General features: G+C 51.9%; 1 protein-coding gene across 2 annotated transcripts in view; it reads left to right on the plus strand.

Annotated features, from left to right (window-relative positions):
* ANKH (ANKH inorganic pyrophosphate transport regulator) overlaps positions 1-9,648 on the plus strand; it is a 130,518-nt gene extending 120,870 nt beyond the window's left edge. For both annotated transcript variants that reach the window (XM_045787160.2, XM_045787159.2), the window contains 4 exons: positions 2,688-2,817; positions 5,327-5,450; positions 6,054-6,153; positions 7,685-9,648. In XM_045787160.2, the coding sequence (XP_045643116.1) occupies positions 2,688-2,817; positions 5,327-5,450; positions 6,054-6,153; positions 7,685-7,798 (468 nt within the window). In that variant the 3' untranslated portion in view covers positions 7,799-9,648. The remainder of the gene's footprint in view (positions 1-2,687; positions 2,818-5,326; positions 5,451-6,053; positions 6,154-7,684) is intronic.
* Positions 9,649-19,274: the final 9,626 nt, after the last annotated feature.

The raw sequence follows: 19,274 nt of genomic DNA on the forward strand, positions 1-19,274 counted from the left end.
CTTGCTCCTGAAGAAAGGGAGAGAAACATTTGGTGGAATTGGCAGGTGTTTAGCTTTCTTGTCCAAAATTATATTATTACATGTCTTAATTCAGGGTTTGTTAATCAATTATACACACACAAACTTTAAAAAGTCAGTTCGCTAAGGATTGTTACCAACAGCCCTTCCCCTAGCCTGCACACTCCCCACTTTTTGTACTTTCAGATCCCCTCAGCCCCACAGCTCTTTCGATGGATTCCGACTGTGGCAAACTCTTGACAGCTTGAGCTCTGATTCCCTTCTTTTCTTGAAAAAATTGTAGTTTTTCCTGGACCTTCATTATTGTCCTTTTCATAATTTTTCTCAGCTTTCTGTCTATTTGCCACTAGTTTATTCCCACGTGTTCCCTTCATTGCATGCGCCCCACATGAAGTCTCCTATTCCGACCAGCTCCAGTGCAAATCCGCTGACCTGTGGGCCTGTTCTCGGCCCTCCTGGGATCTCCCCAGACCCCATCCCAGGGATTCCCCAGGACTTTTTCTTGAGATCGATCCTGTATCTTTTTCTTCATCCACGACTCCTCCCTGGCTGTGGTAGAGGATACCCCCAGTGGCTTCTTGAAAAAGTGTTGTGTAGGGGCGCCTGGGTGGCTCAGTCGTTGGGCGTCTGCCTTCGGCTCAGGGCATGATCCCAGTGTTCTGGGATCGAGTCCCACATCAGGCTCCTCCACTGGGACCCTGCTTCTTCCTCTCCCACTCCCCCTGCTTGTGTTCCCTCTCTCGCTGGCTGTCTCTATCTCTGTCAAATAAATAAATAAAATCTTTAAAAAAAAAGAAAGAAAGAAAGAGAAAGTGTTGTGTAAGAAGGAAATTCTTTGAGGCCTTGAACATCTGAAGATGTCTTTCTTCCAACACACTAGATTGACAGTTTGGTTCTGAGTTCTAGGATAGAAAACGTTTTCCCTCCTCACTACTCCGTGTCTTCTGACTCCCAGTGCGAGCTTTCTAGCTGTCTACCACTGGAAGCTTCTAGAATCTTATCTCTGCCTCCAGCATTGTGCATGCCTTGCTCGGTGGGTCTTCCTTCATCCATGATGCTGTGCCCACCCGAGGGACCCCACAATGGTCTTAAAAGTCGTATCTTTCAGCTCTTGGATTTTCACCGTTCTTTCTGAAACTCGTATTATTTGAATGTTGGGCCTCCTAGATTGGTCCTTTTTTTATATTTTTTAAACCCATTCTCCTGTCCTTCCCATGTCTTTGTCCTGCCCCATCTTTGGTGTCGATTTCTTCAACTTTATCTTACTGTCGTTTTGTGAATTTCTTCTTTCTGACTGAATCTTTTTCATTTTCAGAAGTACCTTTCTTGTTCTTTAAACGTCTTTTTAAAATAACATTTCCATTTGGGCCTCGTTTCGTGGATGCAGGACCTTCTATCACTCTGAGGATATCAGTGGGGGAAAGTTTTCTCTCTGTCTCTCCCTCCCTCTGTGTGTGTGTGTGTCCTTCTCTCTGTCTCTCCGCTTTGTCTCTGTTTCCTCCCAATTTTTTCCCTCTGTTTGAGCCTCTTCAGCTTAGAGGCCTTCCTCAAAGTCTGGTGATCCCTGCTTGTCTGCTCATCGTGGGGGGGGGGGGCATCAGGGGCCGACTGGCCGCCATGCACGTGTGGGGGCTGCTGGTCCCCTGTGTGGGTCTCGTGGTGGCCGGTCAGGCATGGGAGGTGTGCTGCCTCACCAGGAGCCTCCAGACTCCTAACTCTGGGTCTCCTCCCTGGGAGGGAGGCAGCTGGTTTCCTGTGTTCCGGGAGCTGAACAGAGGAAGAAGACAGGACCTTCAACGTCATCCTTCCCTTAATTCCCCGGTTCCTGGGCAGCAGCTGTCCTTCACGGCAGAGGTGAAATTCCAGGGCCCTGCCAAGTTCAGGGTCACCCTCACCAGCTGTGCAGAGCAGCTGTGGACAAGCTGCTGACCAGCTAGACTTTCCACTGGCCTACTGTTGGCCCTGCCCACACCCCACTTCCAGAAGGGCCTGTTGCCACACTTCCTGACGGGGTGAGGGGGGAGGGCTGGAGACAGCTCGCTCCCCACCCGGCCCCTGGTCAGTTTAAGATGCCATTCTTGGGGTGGGGGGGGGGGAGGCAGTCTGTAAATCCATGTACTCCCTGCCCGTCTGCTCTCAAAAGTGCACATTCTGTGGCTGTTGTCTCTTATTCTCTTAACAAGACCTTGAAAAGCTCCCGAACCTATTATCATCAGTTTAAGTCTCACTGTTTCCTTTCTCGTTAGGTGCGCTGAGTCAGCGTGGCTCTGCGCGTGCAGACGTATTCCAGATGCTTGCGGTCACTTCTCACTCTTGGGGGAAAGCTGTAAAAATCCCATGACTGAGTATGTTCACCCTGAACTCACTGAGCCGCGTAGCAATCTAGTTACGCCTTCCATGGGAGCCACTGGCCTCCCTCACTAGCCCGGCCACCCACCTGCTGCCGGGGTCCCTCTGGGGGTCCACCTGTGCCAGATGGGCAGGGTCTGTGTCCAAAGGTGAGAACAAAGCAGGATGGCGGCAGTGTGAGGGCCAACGTGCCAGCTCCCCGATTGGGAAGTTTCGCCTTCCTTCCTAGCTCAGCGGGGTCACAGGACACCTGCCTCGATGTCGTTTCACTCGTGTATGCTCCTGCTAATGACCTTGCTGACTGTCCCTTCTGCCCCCAGCTCTGCTTCGTGATGTTCTGGACGCCCAACGTTTCCGAGAAGATTCTGATAGACATCATAGGCGTGGACTTCGCCTTTGCCGAGCTCTGCGTTGTTCCCCTACGCATCTTCTCCTTCTTCCCGGTTCCAGGTAAGGACCGACAGAGAATGTCTACCCTCGTGCCCGACGCAGTCTTCTTTCTTTGGAAACGTTTGTGAGGATTCCCCAAGCAGAAACGGTAAAATGTCACAGTGGATTGGAAAGGTGCAAACACATTATCGAGTGGGTTGCAAGTTCAAGAAACCAGTCGGGTGGCCATCGTTTGTTTCTTCAAGGACAGAGGTCACAGACACGGTAAAAAGAAAGCAGACCCAACGGGACAACGTGAGGAGTTTTGGGGGGCCGTGGAACTGTTCCGTGCCCTGGCCGTGGCGATGACGACACAGATCCGTGCATGTGTTAACATTCTTAGACGTGTACGCTCTGAAGCCAGTGTTATAGTACGTTATTTAAAAAGTAACATAAAAACAAAGGCGGGTAGACTGCTAACACCTGCAGATGTACAAAGACAGAAGAATACTGCCGGAATTAAGAATCTGGGGGCAGGGCTGAAGCCAGGCAGCGTTTGCCCAGAGAGAAAACTGTCCGTGGCCACAAATAGGCCAGGCTGAGAATTCCTAAACCGGTACCGTAGCGGGAGGCTCACAGTACAGGAGCGAGGCGGTGCTTTAGTAAGTGAGAGAGCAGGTGGCCTCAGTCTGTAACGCGTGTATCGCACACGCCTGTCCATCCGTGCGTCACGTTCATGGTGAGCGCTCGGGTGTCCGCTTACTGTTCCCGGAAGTACCTCAGCAAACGGGTAGCAGTGGTTGCCTCCGGAAAGCAGGACCGGGGCCTGGGGAGTCAGGACTGGGAGAAAGACCTCTGTACTGCATCCCCTTCTGCACCTTTTCAATTCTATACCAAGTGCATGTCATTACTTACTCAAAAATGTATCGCCCAGGGGCGCCTGGCTGGCTCAGACAGAAGAGCATGCCACTCTTGATCTCAGGGTTGTCAGTTCGAATCCACGTTGGGTGCAGAGATGACTTAAAAAGAAAATCTTAAAAAAAAAATTAATGCCCAGATAAGCCACTAAATCATTCAGCTGAGAAGGCAGAATGGACAAAGCCACGGTTCAGATGTGGGCCCTGGAGCTGGGGGAGGCCAGGACTGGTGGCGACATTCCTGCATTGGATCACAGGCCACCCCTGCTCAGAGACGCCGAGCATTCTGGAAGACGGGTCTCTCAGGTGTCACCTTCCCAGTTGTGGAAGAAATGGAAGAGTGGGAGATCGTGGCCGTGGGGTGGAGTCCAGTGTTTGTCCAGGGGACACTGGGGGAGCCACGCTGTGGAAGGTGACACCACCTAGAGGAAGCTGCCCCTTGCTGGAGATTAAGGCACGTGCTGCTCCTTCCCCAGATTCACCTGGCGCAGGGGCTGGGGGTCCCAGACAAATCCTGCAGGGACTGGACTGGTTTTTAATCTCTTGACTCACTTCTGTGTCCGTCACGCTAAGGGCTTCGGGTCAGCCATCAGGCCCCATCTGTCTTTGCAACCTGCGGGGTTTCGGCCAAGCGGGTGACCCTTCCAGTGGGCGCCCCTTCCCTCTGCCCCGGCCAAACCCAGGCGCACGTGTGTGTCTCCTAAGTGCAAGGCCTCCACCCCGGGCAGGCAGGGCCCCTGTGAGACGAGGAAGACAGGAGCGTGTTCCTCCGAATGTACCCTGGACGGGAGTTTTTACCCCAGGAGTCTCTGCCTGGCGCTGCCCACCCTGGGAAGACGAGGCCACAGCTTCCGACAGCCCCTTACAGTTGCGGATCAAATCTAAACATCCAGGCACTTCCTCCTGACGGGTGTCTGCGGCCAAAACCGAATTCAGTCCGTGTCTCACACGCTGTCTGTGCCCAGAGCCCTCATTCATGCCCAGGCCGGGCGCCCTGCCTGCCCTTCACCAGTGTGGATGCAGAGCCAGTCCCGGAATGCACAGCGAGGTCCTTGTGAATATGACACACCGAGACGAGGGGGCGCTGTTAGGGAAGAAGAGGAGAGGACCAGGGTGCCAGCCACCGGGATGGCTGGGAAGGAACTAGGGAAGCCCCATCCTTCCCTCTCTCCGTCTCTGTCTCCAGGCTGCCCCTGCAGGAAGACAGGCCTTCTGGTGCAGCTTCCCTCCTCTCCCACAGTCAAACTGGATCACCAGCGAGTTGTGGCTTTTCTCCGTGTTTTCTCTTCTAGAGAGGAGAGATCAGAGCTTGAGGCCGGGCTGGAGGGTGTGTGGGGGCGGGGTGAGCAGGACTGTCCCAGGACCAGGCGGGGCCCAGCTGAAGACAGAGGGCAGTCACAGAGGAGAAAGGCAGCTGCCTGCAGCCCTCTGTCTGGATACTAAGGGCTGCAGTGAGGTGGGAGCCTGGGTAGGGAACGAGGCTATCCCAGGCCCGGAAGCAGGGTCAGGAGCCCCGGCAGAAAAATGTGGTGGCCAGCCCAGGGCCACAGCAGCAAGGCCTGGGTCCTCACCCAGCCACCCCATGACCTCGGGTGTGCTGGCGAGGCACGGGGGAGAGGTTGAGGACCAATAGAAGCAGGGTGTCGCTGACGAGTCCTTTGCTGTCCCCTCAGTCACTGTGAGGGCCCATCTCACTGGGTGGCTGATGACCCTGAAGAAGACCTTTGTCCTGGCCCCCAGCTCCGTGCTGCGGATCATCGTCCTCATCACCAGCCTCGTGGTCCTGCCCTACCTGGGGTATGCTGTTGGGGGAGTGGGGGGAGGGGTGGGGGCTGCGGGTCCTTCTGCCACTTAAGTACCACTGCATGTTCATGTGGCATCCCCAAGCATATCTAGAATTAGAAATGCAGAGTGATACCTTCTTTCTCTGCCCAGGCAGTAGGCGGAAGGCGGCTCAGCAACATTCTAGAAGAGTACTTTTGGGGTCAAACCCATACACACTAGTATTCACTGAGCACCTGCTACGGGAGGCAGGCACGGGAAGGGGAAAAACAAAGGGAGGAAGGGCGTCGTGACCCCCGCCCTGAGAGCTCCCATCTCTGTACAGAGAGGAGGGCAGGAAGGGCTGTGGGCTCACGAGTAAGGGGGACGTGGCCCACAGCCTACCCAGCAGTGTGGAGCCAAGACCTGGAAGGGGAGTGGGGGACAGCTCACCTTGGAGCTCCAGGTCCCCTCCCCACGCAGGGAGCCACGTAACAGGTGCAGCCCTTCCCAGGAAAGCTCGGGTGCAATCGCTTCCTCTCTTGTCTGCACCTTTCCTGGGCTTCTGCTGGTCTTGCGCTCTATCTGTGCCTCGGCAAGGCTTTCATAGACCCGTGGCCTTTGTGTTCTCATCCCCAGGGTACACGGAGCCACCCTGGGCGTGGGCTCCCTCCTGGCAGGGTTTGTGGGCGAGTCCACCATGGTCGCCATAGCTGCGTGCTACGTCTATCGGAAACAGGTGAGCCTGGCCACAGACTGCGCACCTGCCCTGGCCGTGAAGCCTCCCCGGGTGCAGGGAGACCTGGGCGGCTCCCTGAGGGCCCACAGCGGGTGGCGGCCGAGGCGGTGGCGCCTCACGTTCATTCCCCACCTCAGCTGGATCCACACTGCTCACCAGATCTTCGGGGCCCTCCCGCATGTGAGGGACCCTTGTGGCCAGAGTTGCTCAGTCCTAGGTCAGGTTCAGTAACAAGGGGACACCTCAGTATGTTACTTTGCAGATTATTCCTTACACCCATTATGTGGATTATTCCTGACACCCGCCATGTCTCAAAAGCCAGCCAGATGGCTCAGGAGAGACAACTGAAAGGATACAATCCTGCATCCTAGTGTTGCCTCGAGAGAACTATAAATTATAGGAACCAAGTAACCTTTTGACCACACAAGAAAATGCTGAAACCGATCCATCCTCTAAGTCCTTATAAACTCAGACTTTATCGCTGAGGACCAGTCTAGAAAATGTTGGGTGATCAGAATGCCCTTTCCCCACTCTGCCTCTGCAAATCCCTTCCCCTCTTCAGCTCAGATCCCATGCTCCTCCAGGAAGTCTTCTCAACTGCCCACCGCACGCGTGCGCCCTCACGCACACACACGCACTGCATACTCACAGCATTAGCACACAATTCATTTATCCTGCAAGGTTGCCTAATTGTTTGGGAGTATGGTCCTAAGATGATGACTACTTAGGGTGCAGGAGGGACAGGATTAGCCAGGGAGTGGACGGGGGTAGAGAAGGGAAAGGGCCCGAGGATGGATCTCCAGGGCTCACCAGTGTGATCCCCCAGCCACAGCAGCTGGGTGGCAAGGGCTGAAATTGGCAGAGATTTGGACCCAAACAAGATCAGGGTTTTACCTACAAATGAGATTAAAGAAAAAAGAGGCAGGGCACAGAAGCGATTATAATTATTGAACATTTCACTTAAGCTGATGGGAAGGGAGGGGAGGCAAGAAGGCCCATGGGTTGTGGGGACAGGGGCCTGGAAGAGAGGGGTGGACAGTGGCAGGAGGTAGAGGGCCATGTCCTTGAAGCTGGCCTATCAGTGATGCCAAGGGTATTGATAATGACAGGGTCTCCAGTGAGCCAAGAATGGCAGGGGGGCTGGGGAACCTGATCCCCAAGGAGAAGAGTCTGCCTGTGGCCAGACCAGGAGGCTGGGGAGGCGCTGCTGCCATGGGGAGGGGCTGCAAAGGCAGGTCCCTATCAGCTGCCAGAGCTCTTTTGTGGGGGGAGGGAGGGTGGCACGAGGCTGGGGAAGGGGCAGCCAGGATCCTCCAAAGAGCCCTAGCACAGTGCCAGCCCCCCCCTCCCCCGCCCCAGTAACAGGACTGAAAGAAATACGCCAAACCCGGGAGGTCACCCCAACCAGAAAGGAGACCCAGGTCTGCAGCGAGCCCCCCCCCCCCAGACCCTGGCGGCCTCTCCCTGCTGGTGGCTCTGCCCTGACCCATCCCCTTCACAGCCCCACACTCATGAGTCTTCTTGGGTCTAGAAAAAGAAGATGGAGAACGAGACAGCGGCCGAGGGGGAGGACTCGGCCATGACGGACATACCGCCTGCGGAGGAGGGGACGGACGTGGTGGAAATGCGAGAGGAGAATGACTAAGGCGCGGGACGCGGGGACAGCAGGGCGGCCGCAGTGGCAGCGCAGCGACATCTCCGCTCCCGTCGTGCTCTCTTTCTTCTGCTTTGGGTTTGGTTTTGGGTTTGGGTCACGGAAGAGGCCCTGCTGCCCAGGTTTCGTGTCGACTCTGCTGCGTACTGGGTCCGCTCACTTGGCTGTGGGGACCGAACGGCGGCCTCCGCCAGCGCTTTGTACACACAGAACAATGAGCTCACGCCCCCGCTTCCCCCGAAATCGCGAAGACGCAGAGGCCTCTAGAACAGCCTGTCTCCTCCTCCTCCCTCGGACAATCTCCAACTCGGAACCAAAGGACAGCGGCTGTGCCATCCGCGCGCTCGGCCGCCACCGCCCAGCAGGCCGCCTTGGACCCCGTCCCTCTGCATCTCTCTTCCGAATCCACAGGTGACAGCGGCTCTCTTCGGCTGGCTTCCCAGGACCAGGGCCGTCGGGGTCCTTCCACCCCGCACCGCTGCGGTCGGCCACCCCATGCGGAGCGTCCGCGTGGACGGACGGACAGATACGCGGGCCCGACCTCCCGTGGGAAGGTTCGAGACGCCAGGGGAGTAGCGGACTGAACGATAGCATTTCACCTGCATTTTCCTAGGTTTGAGCGAGCTCCCACCTTTCAGGCCCCGCCGTGTACATACATGAGCTAACTTTTTTCTGTTGTCGCAGAAGCGCATCTCCAAATGTCAACATCCTCAGGCGTGACTTTCCCCGAAGGCTTGTTTGTCACTCACCTTTCCTGAAGATGGCGCTAGAGAGCAAGTGAAACGGAGCATTTTAACTTCACATTCTTAGTTTTTAAAGTGAACGGAAGCTTTAAGTCATAATCTAGCATTCTAATGCCAGGTTGCTGTATCGTAACTTTTGAAGTAGATTCATTACCTGGGTCCGCCACTCTTAGTCATAACCATGCGGGACAGGTAATTCACGCCACACGATAAAGCAAGACATTTTCTAAGCGATAGCGAAGTCACTATGTGATATTCCCTGAAATGACACATTTGAAATCCATTTAGTGCAGTATATTTTTCTAAGTTTTGGAAAGCGGGTTTTTTCTTTAAAAAATTATGGACACAGTTCACTAAATTCTTGATTTAGTCAAAATTCCTAGACGGAAAGAACCTAAACACAAAAAATATTTTAAAGATATAAATATATACTGTATATGTTATGTAATTTATTTTAGGCTATAATACATTTCCTATTTTCGCATTTTCAATAAAATGTCTCTAATACAATACAGTGATTGCTTGTGTGCTCCACAGACCTGCAGTTGAAACGTATTGTATCGATGAACATTGTATCTTATTTACAGCAGTTTTACAGAGTCTGTCATTTGTATATAAATGTAAGGATCAATAAATGAGGAGAGAACTATTTTTCATTATGGGTAACAGGGGTATAAGTGGGGTCAGCTGGTATAGACAATAGTGGGGATGGAAATACACACTGGAAGGGGTAAAAAAGAAAAAAGGAAGAAAAAGGCAAGCCTTTTGTGTTTATTGTTTTCAGTACTGTGTAATCATATTGTTCCTCATTTAAAAAAAAAAAAAGAATGTAAGGGCATAAAATCAGCCATGAACATCACAGGGCTGTATTCACATTTCTGGATATCAAGTGACCTTGGGTGTGTCCACCGTGGGGACAAATTTTCATGTGCTTCCTCTGAGAGACTTTTCCTCCGTATAGACGAGTTCTGGAAATTAAGATGCGTAGCTCTCGGGTGGTTTCAGAGGCAGATCTGAGAAGATGGGGAAAAAAACGTCTAATTGTATCAGCTTTTTAAAAGTACATGACTAGAAAATTAAACAGTATTTTTTAACATGTGTGACTATCTCATGCTTGTGGGACTGGAGCTTAAAGATCAAACTGAAAAAGCCACCTCTTCTAAGTGTGGGAAAGATCAGCTAGAGACCCTTCATGAGGCAACTAGAACGTGTCGTTAGAACCTCAGAGACACCATCGGTGATGAACATCACAGGCCATAAATACGTGGCGACCGTCTCAGAGAACACGGGAAGCCACCCCAGACCCAGACCACGATGACAGAGATTGTGCAGGACGGGTCCAAAACCTGCCTCGAGGCACACCGTACCTCACGCCCTCACACAGGTCCTTCACGTGGGCTGCTTAATGTCACGGCCTACCACACACTCCTTAGCTTCTCAAGCAAGCCCCGGTGCTGGCAGCCTCAGACGGGAAAGGAACACTGCTCCTTCCCACTTCTCAGAGTAAGGAGGGCCACACCTTTGACGTTGCCGACCAAAACAAAGATTCCCCAACACAGGTTTCTTTTTTATTGCCAGCTGCTCAGCTGACAGATATAATTCGAAGGGTGTGGTGCCTGCGAGAGTCACATGTCAAGGACCATGAAAAGACAAGGCATGACTTTCTCCACGCTGGATGATACGTGTAGACAAATATAGTCTAAAACGACAGGGGCAAAAAGCCGTTTTTAAATGCTGAGAAATAAGCTGGGGCAGCTCAAAGCAGTCCTTCTACACTGAGGGTACTCCCAGGTCAGAGACTTCTTGGCTTTTTTGAAGGTCCTACGCCAGGTCATTCTAGACATGAAGGTGTCGTGTGCTCTGTTCCATGCAGACCTCAGAGGCACTGGGCATCCGGTGCCCAAGACGTGAGCGGAAAGAACCAGGTGAGGCTTGCTCCAGGAACGTCATGACGGGGCTGGACCTGTCGGCCATGAGGCTCAGGGGCATGTTGAGAGATTTGTACGTTGGCCAGAACCCCTCACCTGACTGGGATTCTTTCCTGTGGGCACGGGAGGCCACTGGTTTACAAAACTGGGTGGAAGCCAGGGAATGGCCTCTTGCCGCCTGTCTGTGTTGGGGCTGTCTTCATCCAAAGGTCTTCTGGTTCTGTATTTCTGTTTTGTTTCATGGGTCAGCCGGAGCAGGTGGCTCTGAAATGTCCACGGATGGTTGATACCCTCAGAAAGAGTAGCTTTTAGTGTTGTTTAGGCTCTATTGGGTGGGGCCAAGGAAAGCTTCGGTATGGTAGCAAATGCACTTTTTCATTCTTTGAGTCCTACCAATAAACAACTTTGGGAGGTGCAGAGGGCAGGGGCTCAGGAGGAGGGAGGCCCAGGGAGGGGCTCCACCATAGCGCAGCTCCATGGAGCTGAAAGTTCTCCAAACCCCAGGGCACTTCCCAACCAGGGTCCAACTCTGTGGTCCTCACAGGCAGCATTTTCTGGATCTCTCTCGGGGCTGGGAGAGTCATTACATTACCCAAATTTGACAAAACTTCTTCAGTGATAGCTGGGAGTAAGAAATGAAAAAAATTCAGCAGCTCCCTACCCTAATTGTTCCCCATTTGGGGTCTTTTCTTATGGGAAGGAAGGGGGAGGAGGAGAGTAACTTTTCTTTTTTTGTACTCTTAGTCTCTAGAAACAAAACAATTTAAAAACTGAGTAACTCTCTGACCAGAGTTTCTTTCTTTAATTCAGACTGAAGTGGAAGAGCCCGAGAGGCTGTGTTGCAAGAGAAAAAGTATGTATAATCTTGTAATTAAATGACATGATCTTGAGAAATATGTTCTCATATTTGAAAATCTTTCTACTTCCCTGAATTTCTAAGCAGACCAGGGCCCAGGACAGCATGGGCTGTTGTGTTCCAACCAGCTGGGGCTTCTGGCCTCTTCTTTTGCAGGTGAGCTGACCCCTAAACGCAGGATGAAGTTTTCAAACAAAGTGAGGCACAGCTCAGTAAAAGGGGTCTTCTGGGTTCTAAGCCCCGCCCCTTTTGCCGATGGGCGGGGCTTCAGAAGACCGGGCAGTTCCTAGCGTTGAGACGTCTGCGGTCCACGTGCAGCCAATTCCGTGAAACCCGGGGCTCCCTCCTGCTTTCTGGAGATGGCCACCTTCCCTCGGTTCTTTCATAAAAAGCCTGTGAACCGTAGAAAAGCATGTTTTTGAGCAACGTGTTTGGCAAACGTTCGAGAGACTCCTCCGGACGGTTACTTTGAGTCTCTATTTCTGTCATTTGGAGCAGCAAAACATCGCATGATTCATCAGCTGATCCAACCACACATAAAACAGGATGTAGAAGAAATCGTAAGACAATGGACCGGAAGGCCCTGTTGCTGCCCTTTTCAAGGCCGAATGTCTAAAATGAACTGTGCTAATGTTGAAAGTGAGAGGAATTTTATTACGTAATCAAGACAACCCAAACCCCACGCAGAGGTCAGAAGGGGGGCGGTGTAGCTTACTACCTGATCTCCAAAGGGAAAAACAGTGGAGAGGAGGTGTTCTGAGTTGACTTTCTTCCCAAGAGGGGAGGTGGAAACGATCAGCAGCCTGTGCTACGCAGAGCACCCGAGGTGGGCCTCCTCCGCTATCAGATTGTATTTAAGTCATTCTTTGCCAAGTCCAGGTGATTCCGAAAGATTGTTTCCCTCCGCTTCACGAATCATCAGCCAGGACCCCTAAAAGACGGCGTCAGATCAGGCACTTGCTTGGATGCAGTCTGCCGCACACGAGGCAGCATGCTTTTAGAAACTTTAAGTGTGCTTTGCTAACAAGACTTACACCACAGTCCGTGCGTGGACATAGAAACGCACAAGAGCTAGGAACCCTTTCTGTGTCCAGAAGTAGAAGTGGTCTCCTTAGATTAAAGAAAGCTGGAGACAGACCAGCCTGTGTGGCTTCGTGGAAATTCAGCAGCATATGGAGATTGGTTGGCTCCGGAAGACTGAGAGGCAGACGTCCTCCAGCCATGCACCGGGGACAAGAAGCGGTTGCCTTTGGAGTTGGGAAACATCACAGCCAGGTGGACTCTGGTTCCCTGAAGTGTGGGGCCGTGACCATGGGGGGCCCACAGTTTGGATGAGCCGGCTATCAAGGTGAAGTTCAGACCAGCCTGGTGGAACAAAGGTATAAGGCATCCATCAGCACCAGTCACCCAGCACCCACAGCGTGGACCAGGCACCACGAAGCAGGCAAGCCCGCCTCCATGAGGCTCGTGGAGGCAGATACACGGTTCCTTTGAGCCAGGATGTGGTTGGTTTGCTTGGTGATGTATCGAGAGCACGAGTATCTAAAGCCGGGATGACCCAGGAGCTTGTTGTAGCGCTTCAGAAATCCTGGCAGAGGGGGCGCCTGGGTGGCACAGCGATTAAGCGTCTGCCTTCGGCTCAGGGAGTGATCCCGGTGTTATGGGATCGAGCCCCACATCAGACTCATCTGCTGGGAGCCTGCTTCTTCCTCTCCCACTCCCCCTGCTTGTGTTCCCTCTCTCGCTGGCTGTCTCTATCTCTGTCGAATAAATAAAAATAAAATCTTTAAAAAAAAAAAAGAAAAGAAATCCTGAGAGAGCCACGCATGAGATTCTGTGCGACGCGGACAAGTCCATGCTCGTTCATTTAAGGAGAGCTTCAACAGCTGTGGGTCTATAGCATGACCTTCGGGGCTCTCACACCTTTCCCGCCACACACCGTCACCTGCACGGTGAGAGGCTTGGGCCATCACTGCTAAGGCTCCTTCCAGGGCCCACACTGGGTGTACGATCTAGGATTTAGAACACGCTACCGGGGTCCTGTGGTGGAAAGAAAAAATTACCTCATTCTTCATCTCAGATCTGAACATTAGCAGTGATCCAGAATGTTTTTTTAACACAATGAAGTCTACTAGGAGTCATTCGACACGTGCCGTGGCTGCCCGTTGCCCAGCTCTTTAGTGTTACAGCGAAACTGTGGGTTTCGTGGAAACCAGTCGCGTTAAAACATTGTGCAGCGTCTGATTCGAATCGACTGCAGAGGTCAATATAAACCACATATGGCACTTCAACAAGAGCCGTGTATGTAGTTAAAAGAAGTAACTTTTTGCATTGCTAAGAGCATTTCTATATGCTTTCCTTTTTTGGTTATTTGGGGAGGTGGAATTTACACTCATGTATTGTCAAATAGTTTTTCACGCTCTAATTTTTCTTTAAGCTTAAAGTTGGCATACAATTGAGATTGCTCTTAGTCTCTCAATTTTTAAAACTCTCTCAGTCTATTTATACATCCCTAATTACATGGTTTCCTAATTCTAACTACATTTCCCCTTTTCTGTCAAATATACAGGAGGCATTAAAATTGTGCCTTTGCCTTGGTAGCTAAAACCTCTAACCACTGGGTTATTTCTCTAAGCTCCCTTATTTAAATATGACCTATTGCTTCAAATTGTATTCTATCTGAAAATGAATTTTTACTTCCCACCGTTGCAGTAATATTGAAAGTACTTCTCTGAAGCTCAGCTTCTCCCCGCCACTTCCTGAATGGGGATACCCAACTCAGACAGGCGTCAGGAAAGTAAGAAGGCCAGAACCCAAAACCCCCTCCTGCCCACATCTAAGAGATTCTTGTTCTGATCGACCGCTATGTGAAAAGCATTACTCTTCTTTAAAATGTGATGTCTTAACCTCAAAGAGCAATGGCTCTTCTTCTTTGAACCTCCCATGAGAGATTACAGAGAGAAAGGGTTCCATTACACACCTGTAATTAATAGGGTTGGAAGAATCCCACTGCCCTGCCTGAGACTGCATCTGCTTTATTTCCTGTCTTTGGGTTAAAATCCCAGATCTCATGCCTCGACCATGCGTCCCTGTTACTGCCTCTAACACTGCCATGTTTTTCAGTCAAAGAGGTCATCACCTTTCTTGCCATCCATGGCACGTGGGCTATGGCCTGTCTTCTTGCCCAGCTTGAATGTCAGCTCGTGGCGCTGTGCTGGCCCAAGCATCCTCCATTTTCCCATGGGGAGCAGTACTATCGCGAGATGCAAATCTGCACCCCTCTCATGCTTTCTCCTGACACCCCAGATGAATTACATTATCATCCACCCAGAAACCAACTCCATGACACTCCTAACCCATACCAGCAGGGTCCCACTAACCGCCAGCAGTCCTCCCTCCTCTCATTCTCTCACTTCTGTCCCTCCTCTGCATCCTCTTCAGTCCCACTGGCTTAGCTCAGGTGCTCCTGGTCTCCTAGGGCCGGATGATGCAGGAGCTTTCTCCAGGCTCATCTGTCCCCCTGGACTACAAGGTAAATGTCACCTCCTAGAGTTTTTGCAGTGCACAGCCTGCACAACCATTCCCAGCAGCCTGCCCGCCTCACCTCACCTGCAATGTCACACATTGCAGAGGACTTTTAGTGTTCATACTGGTCTGCTTCATTTACGATGACTGAGAGCTTTTAATCCAGAGGCTATTCAAATAAACCATGAGACGGTTCATGGTTTTGAAACACCTGCCTCTAATCTCTTTGCCTCTCTGTAAATTATCCCAAACCACCCACACCCACATATTATACAGTGGTAGCAACATTCCAAAAGGCTTACCCTTGTGATAGGTAGTTAGAATATATTCATAGATATGATCTACTGGGCTTTTTTAAGGTTAATATCATGGAGAGAACTATGCCCTCTTCCAAACTATCCTTTTGAACTCTTAAAGGCAACACTTGAGTGGGGGGGAAGGTTGGCTTTGCTTGTTTCTTTAATTCACGCCATGAGCTCCAGGCTTCTTATCTGAACCACACAAGCCAATAAATACTGTGTTACTTTCACAGCTCAATACACAGGTCTTTGCACAAAAAGAAAAGGAAAAAAAAAAAAACCACAGGAGCTGTGAATCCTCATTCTACCTCGGCTGCTGACTAGCTTTGAGTCGGGCAGGTTACTGGCTGCCTCCAGGTCGGCCTTCTCTGCTCTAGAACGAGATCTCGTCCGGTTCTGAGCTAGCGCGGCGGCAGGGGTTGCTGAGCCCGATCTCCGGCCGTGCGGGCAGACTGAGGTGTGCGGCTGCTGGGCCTCCGAGCAGCGTCCAGCTGCCTCGGTCAGTGACTCCACACTCTCTCCTGCCGGCCTGCTTTCGGCAAAGACCAACTCCCACAGCTTTCAGGAAACGAAACAACAACCAATCTTGTCTTCGGTTCAGATACTCCAGATACCCTTGAGTCCAAAGGCCAAAACAGAATGAACAATTAGTACCCAACTGTACACTGCCCACCTGGCATCCGTTCATCTGATTTCTGTACTAAGCTCTGGTGCTGTGAAGGCAGGCGTGGCCAGTCCCTCCCGCCCCCCGCCGGCCCCCGGCCCCCGGCCCCCAGACACTGCAATGACCCCTGCTCGTAGGTTCGTGCAGCCAAAACCCAGAAGTGGTTTCTGCCCGTGCCAGGCAAAGCCACAGCCCCCCTCTGCTGCTCTGCCTTTCCCCCAGATGCTGTCCAGCTCCGCTTGCAGCCTTCCTCACTCTACAGCTGTGCTGGTCAGAGCTGTGGATTCTGCCGTCTTTGGAAAAGAACACAAATGCCCCCCCGCCACCTGCTGCCAGCAAAGTTGGGAAGCCAGTCCCGCATGCTCCCCGGTGATGTCATCCAGGCATGTCTCTAGTTCCACAGACACACTGGGGATCCCCAGGGCAGTTTTTCGAGCCCGGACTTGTTACTGCATTTCAGACCAGTCACCTGCCAACCTCTCCGAGGGGTCCCAGAGGGGCCTAGGCCTTAAACCCTGCACACTTTCTCACCACCCTGTCCCTGCTTCCTCCGGACTTTTGTCTAGATGAGTCACATTATCACCCAGCCAGAGGCTGCCTCCATGCCCCACCCCTCCCTCAATCAAGTCACAAACCCTGGCAGTTCTCTCTCCTAGTAGCTCTCACTTGTCCCTCCTCAGCATCCTTAGTCCCTCTGGCTTAGCTCAGGTGCTCCTGGTCGCCCAGGGCAAGATGCTACAGGAGCCTTCAGGCTCATGTGTCCCCCTGGGCTGTGAAGTGAATGACACCTCCTGGAGTATTGCAGTACACAACCTGCCCAACTATTCCTAGCAGGCTGACCACCTACCCCCACTACCTCCTTGCTTTTCCAGGCTGGCCCTTCCTCTCACTCTAGCCATTGGGTTGCTACAAGGAGGACCTCACACTTAACATGGGTGGGCCCTAGGCTGAGCTTAGGCTACATGTCGTAAATAGGCCCCAACCAGAAAGCAGGATGCTAACAGCCACTGAGAAGCAGCATCACCAGATGGGGACTCCTGCAGGAGCCCAGCCTCCTGCTCCAGGTGTCTTCATGCCTGGCCCATTCCAAAACCTGCTCCCTCTTTCATCCTCACTCACCGCAAGGGCATAAAAGAACAAAGAGCAGATACTCAGATAATTTGAAAGATAATTTGAGAGATGGTTTCTTTGCAGAGTTATACTGAGCCCTTCTCCTCCTCAGGGATGTGTGCACATGTGTGAGTTGGGGACACGGGTCCCTCAACACCTTAAGCCTAGTGATAGGGCTCTTCAGGAAACACTGCGAGCTTGAAATGGGCCCTTAGAGGTGGGGTCTCAGTGTTCTGGTGTCTGACTCCCCTGTCAAATCTGCCAGAAGAGAGGGCCAAGGGAGAGGCGGCATCGGGGCTGGCCGGCACATGCCAAGGTCGAAAGGGCAGAAGTTGCAAAGGCTTCCCCATGGGCCAGACGTGAGCTACACAGATAACAAGCTGACCTGGGCCTTCTTGAGGTCCTGAGGGGGCGAACAGGCTTAGAAGAAGGAAGCTGGAGCTATCACTGGATTCCTAGGAGCTGCGAAGGAGGGGTTGTGGGCAGGAGAGAGGGTTAGCCACATCGAGGGAAGTGCTCATGCCGGCCTGAGCTGGGGGCCCGAGGAGGGGCAGAGGGGTCTCCAGAGACCCCTGCAAGTACCCCACACCACAACAAGAGAATGAGAACAACGTCCTGGCCAGGCTCAGCCAGTTTGGGACGGCGAGCATCTGCCTCCTTCCTCTTGCTCCAACTCCAGAGGGCCAGCGGGGCAGCGACTCCTCGTCGCTCTGACTCTTAGACGAGATGGGGTGTCCCAACGTCTGAACAGGAATCACATCTGGCAACATAAAATGGATGTGAGCTTTTTTTTTTTTTAAGATTTATTAGAGAGAGAGTACAAGAGAGAGCTGGAGGGGGGATGGGGCAGAGGGAGAGGGAAAGAGACTCTGCACTGAGCACAGAGCCCAACACAGGGCTCGATCTCACAACCCTAAGATCCTGACCTGAGCCAGAATCAAGAGTCAGATGCTTAACTAACCACAACTGTGCCCCCCCCTCCCTGGGCCCTCCTGTAAGCTTGCTTTGTTATTTAAGGGTGCTCAGGAGAGCCAGGGATGCCCAGAGTTGAGTTTTCATCCAGGGGCAGGGGAAGTTCTCCTATTGATTACCTCTTGAACAGTGGAAGACAAAACTGCTTTTGAACGGGGGGGGGGGGGGGGGGGACAGGCAGTTGGAGAGGGCCCGGGAAGGACAGGGAGGGAAGACGGCCAGCTCAGCCTTGCATCTAGAATTTGGAACTGTGCCTGCCCAGAGCAGGCACTCTTTGGAGAAAAAGAAGGCATTCCCACCTTCCTCCCTGGAACATGCAAACCCCAGGACACCTGTGCAGTGTCCCCTTCCTGAGGGGACTCACCTCCAACCCCACTTCATGCTGATGAAGGTCAAGCCCTCGGTGAACTAAGATTACCTAAGCCAGCTGTCAGTGGCAATCAAAGAGTGCAACACCGATGTGCGATCACCCGTCAGCCTTCCCTTCTCGATGTTTCCTCCCCTAAATCTCTGTGAAATACAGAAACAAAAACCAAAGGTTTTCACAGATGACAGTCTAGTTAGAGAGTATGGCGGACGGGCAAAGGACATGAGCTCCCAGAAAACGACCCATGAATGGCTTCTACAAACAAAACCGGTTCAGTCTCTCAGTACAGGAACGCAAACTGAGTGTCCAACCACCAACTCAGCAAAGACCGAACACTACGCTAGAGCTCAGCGCTGGCAGGGGCCTAAGGAAATTGGCGCCCTAGTCCCCAGTGCAACTGTCCACCAAGGGCACCTCTTCAGCGGACACTTTGGCAAGATGTTTCAAGCGTACACTCAACCAGGGACATTAACATCATGGGTGAACATGAACGAAGCAGGAAAGAAATCCAAATGACTGATAAATATCTAGGAAAAATGTCCATTACCAGAATCAAAAGCCAATTAAAACTAGATGTCTCTCTCTCTTTCCACTTTTTTTCTTGCCGAATCGTCAAAGTTAAAAATAAAATCACACTTAGTATCACTCAGGGAACAACAAAGCAGGCCCTCCAGTACCTCCCGGTGAGCCTGAAAATTCTTGCAACTTTTTCGGAGGGCGGTTGGGAAATATGTTTAAAGAGCTTTACACACGTTGAATCTAGAAATGCCTAAAAAGATTCATGAATAAGAATGCTTATTATAGCATTACTTATAATTATGAAAACGAACTTTGCAGGGGCGTTACCTGTATGCTTTTAAAAGATATTTTTGAAACCTTACTAGCATACCGTGCTCCTCAGGACCCGGCACAACTGAGATGTGATTTTCAGGTACATAAACCAACAATTACCGCGGTGTTGGCCTTTTATGTTCAGTGTTCTCTCCGAGATTTCTGAAGAGTG

This window comes from Ursus americanus, chromosome 15, assembly GCF_024610735.1.
Source record: "Ursus americanus isolate L20-20 chromosome 15, mUrsAme1.1.p, whole genome shotgun sequence".
Taxonomy (NCBI): domain Eukaryota; kingdom Metazoa; phylum Chordata; class Mammalia; order Carnivora; family Ursidae; genus Ursus; species Ursus americanus.